At 54.4% G+C, this 10,851-nt stretch overlaps 2 protein-coding genes across 2 annotated transcripts in view; one reads left to right on the top strand and one right to left on the bottom strand.

The window, feature by feature from the left end:
• Positions 1–5,880: 5,880 nt before the first annotated feature.
• Positions 5,881–7,699, bottom strand: SIX6 (SIX homeobox 6). The gene is made up of 2 exons (XM_061998298.1): positions 7,128–7,699; positions 5,881–6,049 (listed from the first exon to the last, which is right to left on the bottom strand). The coding sequence occupies exons 1-2, from the start codon at positions 7,697–7,699 to the stop codon at positions 5,881–5,883; spliced, it is 741 nt and encodes a 246-aa protein (XP_061854282.1).
• Positions 7,698–10,851, top strand: part of C6H14orf39 (chromosome 6 C14orf39 homolog) — a 42,961-nt gene continuing 39,807 nt past the window's right edge. Inside the window, exon 1 of the mRNA XM_061998836.1 lies at positions 7,698–7,918. Within this exon, the coding sequence (XP_061854820.1) occupies positions 7,698–7,918 (221 nt within the window). The remainder of the gene's footprint in view (positions 7,919–10,851) is intronic.

Raw genomic sequence — 10,851 nt, 5'->3', positions numbered from 1 at the left:
CATGTTCTGCTGATCAATAGCTCTGTGTGTGGATGCAGATGCAGATCTCAGCAGTGGCTGTGTATGTCCTGGAGGCTCCTGTCCTGAACCTTCCTTTAGCTCCTGTGAAGTTTTATAAGGGATTGAACTTCTAAGACTAGTGCACATCAGGTGTGAGTGCTCAGGATGATGCTCCTGTTCTGCTCCTGCCAATAGATTATGATAACTTCTCTTTTCATAACTTTGCCTTATATCAGACTACTAACAAATAACAACAACAAAAAAACACCAACAGAAAAATCAAGAGGAACAGCTTTAAATGGAAATAAAGAGATGTGTCTAAATCCTTTAGGCTGAGTTGTCTCAAGTGATTTAGCCTAGCTGTATCTGTACATTAAAGCATATGAAAGCACTAAGGTTGGTCACTTATCCTATTAAAACGTTAGAAGAGTCACCAGCATGGGATTGCCTCAGACAAGGCAGAGCTGTCCCACATGGTCCCTGGGGAACAGCTCAATAGATAGCACAGGGTGTGGAGCCTTTCCCTTCAGCATGGGACATGGCCACCCTATCTGGAGGATGAGAGGGCTGAAGAGCATGGAGCAGTGTCCCCATCAGCGGGCAGCAGTGCCAGGACATGCCATTTAACGGGGCAGACATGACAAGATAGCTGTCTGCTCCGTGACAGGTCTTTACTGTGACAATAAAAAACTGAAACTCTGCCAGATGTTTTCCAGTCAGGAGTCAGTGCTGGATGAAGGTCCGTTGGGAGAGAGAGGCCACCTCAATGAACCTGGTCTCCATGTGGACACTCTCCCAGCAAGGCTGAGGGTGAGCTGCAAATCCATGTTTGGAGGATAGTAAACTCCCAGCCCTGTCTGACACCTTCTTTATTCAGCTCAGGAGAGGTATGATGAGGAGGGAGTCCTGGAGATCCCACCAAGTCCCTCCTCAGGCATCTCTGGAGAGGAGACACTTCCCTTAGCCATAAGTGGCGAGGACACAGATCCCATCCCATCCATGCCATGTGCGTAGGCAGTGGTGAGGAAAACCACAGGCGTGGGTTTAGGTACGTGCTATGGGGCAATCCCGAGGTGGATTTGATTTTATACAGTGTGAGAAGAGGCTGTGAGGGGAGAGCTCTGGGTCACTGGCAACGTTTTTAGGGACAGAAACGGCTGTAGCGAGGGCTGACCTCCAGGGCTGACTCCAGCAAGATGGAGTGGCCCAGCAGGATGGAGTGGTACCAGGTACTGGCTCTGCTGGGTGTAAGGAGACAACTGAAAAAGTATGTAGGGTTGTGGGACCATAGTACCTCTCTCTCAGTTCTGGAAAAAAAAAGAACCCAGAGAGGACAAATATGTGAACCCACTCTGCTTTTATACAGTTCAAAGTTGGAAACTGTCCTCCAAACTGTATTTCTCCTGGGGAATGAGCCAGGGAGGTCTACGTCACAGATCAGTAAGCAGCAGGGACTTTTTAAGGGATGTCTGCGTTTTGGGGAGGCTTAGGCTGAATGTACCAAGTGATGAAGTAAGGGAAGCCATTTCCTAGCCTTTGGTCAGGGACCTTGCAGCCTGTCCTGAAACAGAAGGGAGCAGAAACCCAAGGGCTTTATCCATCACCCCAGTGCTGAGAATAAACACCGACAGAGTGCAAAGTGCTGTGTCCCTCGAGGGATCTACAATGACATGCTCCTTCCCTTGATTCCCTACTAGGTCTCACCCTCTGGGCCCTCCTTGGGGAGGACATGCCGAGGTCAGGTTCAGGTGCTGGAGCTGCAGGGAGACAGGGGAAAGGACAGGTCAAAGTTTGGCGGCTTCTGCACCACAAAGTACCTTTTCCCTTTGGCACCCCACACCTTCCCTCCAGCAAGGAGAGGGGAAAAAAAGGAACACAAATATCAAAAGTCATTGCCTGGTGTTGCTGAGAGGCAGGTACAGACATCACTTGGGAGTATTATGCTCTCTCTCAGGGTATTACCCCTGCATTGGCCAGGGGTAACAATCTGTGATAGCATCTGATCCTCCCAAGCCTTTAATTGGATGCGTGAAAGGTCCAAAATGAAGCTCACTGTCATGCTTCCCCCAGCTACGAGATAACACGGTCGTCTCGTGTCATTCATCGAGGCACTTCCCGATGAAATCGTCAGTCCCCTTTCTAGTCTCTGATGCCAGCCAGCTCCCAGGCCAGCAAGCCAAAGCAGACCTTTTGTAAGGGAGCCCTCAAAGCCAAGCTGGGTGCTGGTAGCAGCGGAATATTCAATGTCTTTCCATTCACTCACCTTTTTCCTGTTCTGCAAAGCAAATACTGTGGTCAGATGAGGAGAAAAAGGAGGTGTCAGAACAATTAGGGGACAGTTATGTGGGACGAGGCTATGGGATGGGGCCGGGACAGACGCTCCGCAAGGCTCCTGCAAACTGGAGCGTGAAGACGGGCGTGCAGGGAGCACCCGCGTGTGCCAGGCAGCAGCTGGGGCAGCGCTCCCAGCCTGCAAAGGCCAGTGGGGCTTTTCCAAGGCTCCTGCGTCTCCCAGCCCTCCCTTCACACTGGTTTCCACTGCAAACAGCAGAAGCTCTCCTCTGCAGCGACGGGGCTGGGACAATACACCCCAGCTAAGTGGGCCTTCTGTCCCCAGCTGCACCGAGGCCAGGCTCTCCCCAACCTGCAAGCCTTTTGCTTTCTTTTTTCCTTTCGGTTTTTTTTTTCCCCTTTTTTTTCCTTGCTCTTGCAAAATCAGTTTGTGGACAGCTCACTCATTTTTCCCCCCTTTGCAAACTTATTAGCCATTCAGCCCCTGCGAGCACTCGTAAGCATCCTTTGTCCCAGGGAGGGCTGGAGACCCCTTCATTAGCAGTGATTACTCTGAGCAGTTTGACAGCCTCCCAGCCCGCTTACAAGACTTTCCCATTCAGCCCTGCCCGGGGCTGCCTCGCTTCTCAAAAGAAACGGAAATATTCAAACATTTCTTTCCCCCCCCCTCCCCGCCCTCCAGCTGAATAGAGGAAAAGCCGTTTCTTTTCTCCGCCCTCCCCATTCACTTCACTTTTGATACAATATTTTCGTTCTTTGTTAAACCGGAGAGAGAGGGGTCAAGGCAGACTTTTTAGCGACCCTTTTCTGAGTGTTTTGTTTAATGTAAATACAAGCTCTCCCCCTTTCCCGGCTTTTTCCCAATTATTATTTTTAAAACAGCCGAAGGCTCGGGAGGGCGAAAAAAAAAAAAGAAAGCAAGAAAAAAAAAAAAAGCTGTAAATGCCAGGAGGACATTCCCTTTCAATGAGGGAAGGGAAAGGGCAGAAGGGAAAGAAAAGGGGGTGAAAAAGCGGTTTTATCACTAGAGACGAAGGCGGCTGGCGCAGTCTCCCGGCCCCCGCGAAGCCCCGGCGGTGGATAAACGGTGCCGGGAGATGCTCAGCTCTCCTGGTGCTCCCACACCGAGCGAGCTCGGGAGCTGGGGCTGTTCTCGGGGTGGCTTCTCGCCGGTTGGGAAGGGGTTAGTTTGTGCCCTCGCTGTGACTGAGGGCACGGAGCACCCACGGGAGGGTCCCTCCACAGTCCACTCGGGAGATGCAACATCCTTTTTACCCCTTAAAGCCTTTGTCGAGATATATATATAACATTCATGCGGCTGTCTGGTGTCCAGATGCCAGCTTTTTGTTTGTTTGTTTGTTAGAAAGAAATCCCACGTTACCAGAGGCTGATGGTACGTGTTGACAGAATTCTCCACCTCTCTCTGTGCCTTTTCGGAAGGTTTAATTCCCCGCGGTAAGCGTTGGCTATTGGCCCCGCAAAAGCCGACGGAGAACCTGCGATCTGCTTCACCGATTCCCGGGGAAAGAAAGAAAACGGTGTGTTTCAGACGACTCTCTTTCGAGGCCGAAAGCCGGTTTTGCTCTCCTCTCCCGAAAAAAAACCTCGCGAGTAGGAAACGCTTTCCGCCAGAGACCCCACAAATCCCCAAATCGAGTCACCTCCACCCCACTTCGTTTGGACAGCAAAGCTGAACTCTTACTGCTCGGCTTTGTCGGGTACAAACTCGGTGGAATTGAAGAGAGTTTGGGTGCAAGGTGCCCTCCGCGGGTGGGTACCCCCAGAAACGGACCTGGAGGTCCCAGCGCTGATTCCCCTTCCCGTTCCTGCCATCCGCCGCTCCTGCACCCACAAAACCCGGCTCATGTTCCTCTCCCGCCATCCTAAATTGCACACCGCTAGGGAACTAGTTGTTTGTGAATAGACTTAAAACCCGCTTAATAAATACCCGCTACTTGCCTCCGTAAAGAAAACCAAGGTACGCGCGTTGGTGGGGGAAAATGCAGATTTAGCCAAGGTGCTAAGGCTAAACTTCGAGTGGGGGAAAAAGCCACTGCCGAGACGGGAATATACCTGCTGATAAATGGCAGCACGACTGAATTAGGGAGCTAAAATGGGCCCCGTGCCCCCTCTGTGCCTTTGCAGGGAGCCAGAGCATCGCTGGCAGCGGCGGCGGGTGAGCTCTGCCCGGCTCCCCCCCTGCTCAATAAACCGAGGCGAGCAATCAGCTTACCGAGGAGGCATCTCTGAGGACAGGGAAGTAAAAGGCGAAGAGACCGAGCAGACAAAAAAAGCACAGCTCAGGCGATTTAGAGATCAATGTCAAATTGTATAATATAAAATCCTTCTGCTGGGGGAAAAAGCTTAGCGCGCTCCTTACACCCGGCATTTGGTCTCCTCCGGCAAAACCGCCGCAAAACAAAGCGAGGGAGGCGGCTGGGGGGACACAGCCCCTGGCACCTTTGGGGATTTGGGGTTATTTCACCTTCCCGGGCAGGGAGGGCTGTTCATTCCCCATCTTCTCTTTGCATTTGCCCTGTGAAGGAGGAAGCTTGGCTTCCTCGGCTGGGCTGTCCTTCCCCAACCATTTCTCTCTATTTTTTGTTTGGGTTTTTTGTGTTATCTTTTTCTTCCCCCCATTTTTTTCCCCCCTCATCCCCATCCGAAAATTCTCCGCCGATAAACCCTAAAAATCTCATCCCTTGAGAGAGGAGAAACTGTGCCGATGCTTTCTCTCTCCTTTCCCTGTCCCACGCATCCTCCGCCGGCCCCGGTCCCTCTCCACCCCCAGTTCCTCCCGGCTCTGCCAGGCTCCCTGCCTTGCAAAAAACATCATTCCCGGGCCCGGGGAGCCGCTTAGCTCGGTTCCTGCCGAGCTGATGCTGAAATCCCCGTGGCCTCGGAGATCTGCTCTGCATAAACTGGCGGGCTTGAGACCGACACTGGCATTTCAAAGCAGATGCGAGGGTCGCTCACCAAATATTTTATTATGGTTTTAGGCTGCTTCATACAGTTTCGTCCTGCACATGCTCTACAAGTCACCTGTGCACATAGAGAACAAGCCAAAAATAATAATTAATAATAATAATAATAGAAAAAATCTACCATAGCAATCCCTTAAATAAGTAAATAAACATTATATATATATAAAAAAACCCTTTTAAAGTAAAGCAAAACCCAACCAAAAGAACAGCGTCTTTTCGACATGAAACACCCCACGGGGTAAGGGCAGGCGCTCAGATATTTTGCAGCTTGGCATTCGGGTTTTCTGTTGGTTGGCTGTTTTCCTTTTTTTCTTGACGTTTCGTGGGCTTGCTTGCTTTCTTTCTTTTAGGCATCAATTCTGAAAATCCTTAGAAATAAAGGCGACAACGATTTGTATCAGGTTTTTTAATGCAGTCTGCTGGGGAGCTGGGAGGGAGGCGCGGCGGGCGGTGTGCGGCCGGGGAGCGGCCCGTAGCCCGGGTTTGGCGAGGGCTGCCGGGCGATCGCAAGCCCCGCTGCTCCGGCCGTGTCGGCAGGCAGTCGGGCAGGCAGGCACCGGTTAGCTGGACCTCCCGCTCCCTCCGGTTTGTCATGGCAGTGATGTCAGATGTCACATTCACTGTCGCTGGATGTGATGGAGATGGCGGAGGTGGCCGCTTTGCTGGAAAGGCTGGCTGCGGGGCTGGAGGCGGCCCCCCCGGCCTCCCCGCCGCTCTCCTCCTCTGCTTGCAGCGAGCGCACCGAGCCCTGCGTTAGGACCTGCTGCTGTAGCCTGCAAGGAACCGGCACACATAGCATCACCGCCCGGCTCTCCGCGCCTCGGAGACCCGCTGCAGCCTCCTTCTTCCCCCCCGCAGCAACTCTCCCGACCCGCATTCCCACGCCGCCGTCCCCACCTCCAGCTCACACCAGTTATCCCAGTGTGGCTGCTTTGATTGAGAAACTGGGTTTCCCACTCCAAGGTTAGCTCCGTTTCTAGGCCGACCACACCGCAGCCTGTCCCCAAACCGGGACTCAGCTCAGAGGGCTGTAATTCTCTGCAGCACCTCCTGGGCGGCAGTTGCTCCCCCGCAGCAGGCCTTACATCTTCCCTCCCAGCCGACGGAAAGGGGCAGCGGGTGACAGCACCCGTAGCCACGACGTGCGGCTGCCGGGCTGCGTGGGGAGATGAGTGGACAACAACCTCCCGGACCCCTGGAGAGGAGACACCGGAGGAAGACTCTATTCCCTTCCCCGCTCCCCGGGGAAATGGCTGGTCCTGCTAGTGTCCGGGTGACACCTCGCATTTAGAGCTGCAATTTTGTTCTTTAAGATTAAAAACAAACAAACAGACAGGAGTAGAGAAATAAGAAAATTACCCCAAGAAACGCCCCGGATGGGGTGGTTAGGGCCAGGCATCTCTCTATGCAAGGGCATTGCCAGCCGTGCTTCAGGTGGACGTACATGAAATAGGGATCTATAGGTCCGGGCAAAAGTTTGGAGGGGGACTTAACAGCTGAATACAGCCCTTCCGCCGCCAGCTCCTGCCAGGGTTACAGCAGCTTCGCCAGCCGGGATCCGGGCAGTCTCACTCTCCCCTCTCCCCGAAGAGTGGGCAAGGGGTAGTCCGGCGGGCGACATCCCCCCCTCCCCCCCACTGTCCCCGCTTAAAAGTAAGTAAATAAATAAAAAGCTATGGGGTTTCGCTCTGTTTCTACATTATCGCGATACATTTATCGGGGAGAAACTTCCCGGGCTCATTTCCCCGTCCCCGGGTCCGCGCTGCCTCTTGCCGCCAGCCTCGCACCGGCCCTCGCAGCCCCTCGGCCCCCTAAGTGAGGGGGTTGTACACAGGACGGGCAGCACCTTACCTGTTCTTAGCGGCTGCTGCCCTGTCTCTTTGCCTGCGGTTTTTGAACCAGTTGCCCACTTGCGTGGGTGTTAGTCCCGTGGCCTGAGCCAGTTCCCGCTTTTTGCTGGGGTTGGGGTAAGGGTCCTGCAGGTACCACTCCCGCAGCAAATGCCTCGTCCGCTCCTTGAAGCAATGTGTCTTCTGCTCGCCGTCCCAGATGGTGCGGGGCAGCGGGAACTTCTTCCTCACCCGGTACTTGTCCACCGGCCCCAGGGGTCGGCCCCGCAGCTTCTCCGCCTCCTGGTAGTGTGCTTCCAGCCAGAGGGCTTGCAGTTTGGCGTGGGACTCCTTGGTGAACTTGTGATTCTCCAGGATGTGGTAGAGCTCTCGGTAGTTCCCCGTATGGAAGGCCACGATGGCCCTGGCTCTCAGCACCGACTCGTTCTTGTTGAGCGCCTCGCAGGCCGCAGGGGCCACGGGCAGGGACCAGAGGAAGCGCCCCAGGCGCTCGATGTCCCCGCTTTCCTCCAGGGTCTCGCATACCCCGGCCACCTGCTGCGGGCTGAAATTGAGGATGGGCAGCTGGAACATGGAGGCGGCGCCGGGCTCCGCTCCGCGCTCCGCGCACCCGCGGCGATGCCCGCCGCCGCCGCGCACCCCTCCCGCGGCGGGGAAGCGGGCACAGCGGCCCCGGCGGCCGCCCCTCACCCCGCTGCTGCCCGCTCCGCTGCCGGCGGAGCTGCGGCGGGAGGGACGCTGGAGGGCGGAGAGGCGATGGGCAGCGGTCGGTGGCTCCGGCGACTGGGGGAGGTGGGCAAGGGCGAGGCGGAGAAGGATGGAGCGGGGGCGGGGGGGGGAGGTGGGCGTGGGGGGAGGGAGGAAAGAGGAGAAAAAAAAAGAAGAAAAAGGAAAAAAAAATAAAGGAAAAAAAAGAAAAGACACAAGCTTAGCTCCGCGCCGACGCCGCGCTGCTGCGGGAGCGGCTGATTTGCTGCCGGGTGCGGCAGATTGGCTCCCGGGTTTCCATGGCGGAGCTGCCACTCACTGTCAGCTGCTGCCAATCACGGCGGAAGGCCCCGCGCCGCCGGACAGCCCCCGCCCCCCGCCCGCTCCCGCGCCCGCCCCGGCCCGCTCCCGGCGCCCGCCCCGTCGCCCCCGCCGCTCCGCTGCGGGCATGGGCAAAGCGGCTCGTCTGCCCCTGGAACGGAGGGTTGCCAGGCGGGGAAGGGGGGCACCTGCTGCGAGTTTGCTGCATGAAAGTTGAAGGGAGAGGCCCCCGCCGTGGGATGGTCGGGACACCCCCCTGCACCCGCCCCGTAAAGCCGTGGAGTCCGGACCGGTGCGACACGCACCGAGCCGGGCGCACCTGGGGTCGGAACGGGGGATAAGGTAGGGCTGAGAAATCAGATGAAAAACCTGCTGCGTAAGGGTGACAGTGGTGCGGGAAGTGTCGGTGACAATGGATGCGGCGGGAAGACCGCAAGAGTCTAGATTTAGGAAAAAACTCTCCCTCTTCCCACTATAGGTCACTTCCCGTCTCTGTTAAGACGAGGATTTATCTTGATTTTTATTTGAGTTGTTTTCTGTACAACTAAAGCTTTATACATTTTTTCCCCCCTTTACATTTAAACCCTTTTTGTTTTCGGCTGAATGGCCCCGAATAGACGCCGAGAATAGTCGTGGGGAGTGAGAAGTCATTTGTAGGTCAGGACAGCGACTTGAAGCAGATTTCAGCAATCTTTTGAAATATTGATCATCCAGTGGTAATCATTCACCGCGCGTTTCTCCCTCCGCCCCATCCCGAGCCCCAAGCGAGCGATGATGTGGCCGGGGGCGAGGTGAACGCCGACCGTCCCCTCGGAGGAGCGAGACGACCCCCGGCCCCGTCAGGGCAGGGATGACACCGCTTTCTGAGCTGTCACGATACGAATTGGTTTTTACAGGGGGCAGGGAGCAGGAGAAATAAATCAAGAAGTAACTCTTTATTCTACACATGGCTGCTCAGTGGCAATTTCTGCCTGGGAACATTAAGGATCATGCTCAGAAAGGCAGCATATATTTTGAATTAAGCTCTATATGTTCTCTCTGCAATCCCTTCCCCCACTCGTTTTTTCTTCTAGAACGCTTGTCAAATAAATCCTTTCCTAATTTGATATCTTGTTATTGTCTCTTTCCCCCTTCCCTTTTATTCCTTTTCTTTTCTTGTTGTTTTTTGTTTTCATTTCTTCTTTAAGAAAGCTCCTTCTCTAGTTGCCCGTAGACTGAAATTAAACAGATTTACATTTTCTCCAATCATTTTCCGGCAGAAATGGAGCTGGACTGGGGCTCGCTGTCTTTTCTTTAGTATCAAGTACAATTTGTCTTTTGCTTGTGAAGATTTGGTAAATCAGAAGGCAGATAGATAGCGCAGATGGTCGGAGGTGTCGGGTCAGATTATTGTACGCCTCAGTACAGTGCTAAGCTCATTCTGACGGAAAACCCTGATATTATTTTCACAGATCTACACAGTTCACTTGAAAAAAACCCTTCGAGCCATTTACATCATTTATGTGAAGCTCACAGCTAGCGGGATGGAAAAGCTTTCAATACTGCTCATTTTCATAAAACCCGACAGAGCTGGGAAGACATAAAAGCACAGACAAAACTCACGAGTTCAGAGACACTCCACAGAAACTTCAAAAATGAAAGGTTTACAGACCCAGGTTTGATTTGCCGATCAGCTGGGGATGAAAAAAAGGCTAGCGTAAAGAAGTCAGAGAGGAGGAAAACCTAATCTGTAAATACTGCGGAAGGAGAGTCACCTTCCACCCATCCCTGTCCTCTCCGCCAAGATAAAACAGCAATTTGAGCTGCTCAGCGAAAGATTCCGAACCACCAGGGAATAAAAGACCCCCAAACCCCCTCGGTACTAGCTAGCGGGTGAGAAAGCGGTGACCCCGGCGGCGGCGGGTGCGTCCCCGGGCAGGGGCTGCCGTCCCCGGCCCTACCCCCCGGCAGAGACCCGCAGCCCCCCGAGCATCCCGGGCCAGTGAAGAAAAACCTTTGCTCGGAGAGAGGTGGAAGGGTAGTAAGCCTGTGTAAATGGGTAGCTAATTTACATCGGCCATGTGAAGATGATGATGACTGCTAATATTAGTGAGGGTCTTTCTTTTTCTCTCTGTCTTTCTTTTCAAGGCACGCACTTGATCTGGTGCTGGAGTTACGGGGCTGCAACCTAATGACCATGAAGAGAGCGAGACAGGCTCCATAATGAAAGCCGGGACCGTAGGCTAAAGAAATGAATCCTCATTAAGGGCAGCGAGAACAGCTCGCAGGGGCGAGGGGCTGTCCCCCAGCTCCCCAGTCTTTGTTCCCCGGAAACCAGCCTGGCCGGGGGGATACTGACAGTTGTGCTGGGAGACAGAGGGAGGAGAAAGACGCCAAAATGTACCCACGAACCCTGAGTAAACCATTTAAAGAGTGACCGGAGGGGAGAAATCATCCCAGTCCCAGAAGCGCTGCGCCTTCTCCATCTGTGAACGCTGGGCTCTGTATTCGGGACAATCCGGGGGGACCCCCTCTTGTCCCTGGCTGAGGAAGAACCTGGGGGCTCCTTCCTCTGTGCTACCAGCGCCGAGAGAGAGAGGTCAGCTCCACGGGGATTCCTGCGTCCCTTCCTCATCCCCTCGGGAGTTTTATTCGTGGCCGGCACCCTGACAGGTTTTCCCCCCGCTCCGAAGGAGCTTCACGTCGGGTCGGGCCGT

Source organism: Colius striatus, chromosome 6 (assembly GCF_028858725.1).
Source record: "Colius striatus isolate bColStr4 chromosome 6, bColStr4.1.hap1, whole genome shotgun sequence".
NCBI classification, from domain to species: Eukaryota; Metazoa; Chordata; class Aves; order Coliiformes; family Coliidae; genus Colius; species Colius striatus.
The sequence above is the reverse complement of the archived record's forward strand: the minus strand, read 5'-3'. Positions and strand labels throughout refer to the sequence as shown.

Coding starts and splice junctions, on each gene's coding strand:
- SIX6 (XM_061998298.1), bottom strand. CDS start 7,699: ATGTTCCAGCTGCCCATCCTCAATTTCAGCCCGCAGCAGGTGGCCGGG. Junction 6,050..7,127: donor GCAGCAGCCGCTAAGAACAG/GTAAGGTGCTGC, acceptor GGTTCCTTGCAG/GCTACAGCAGCAGGTCCTAA.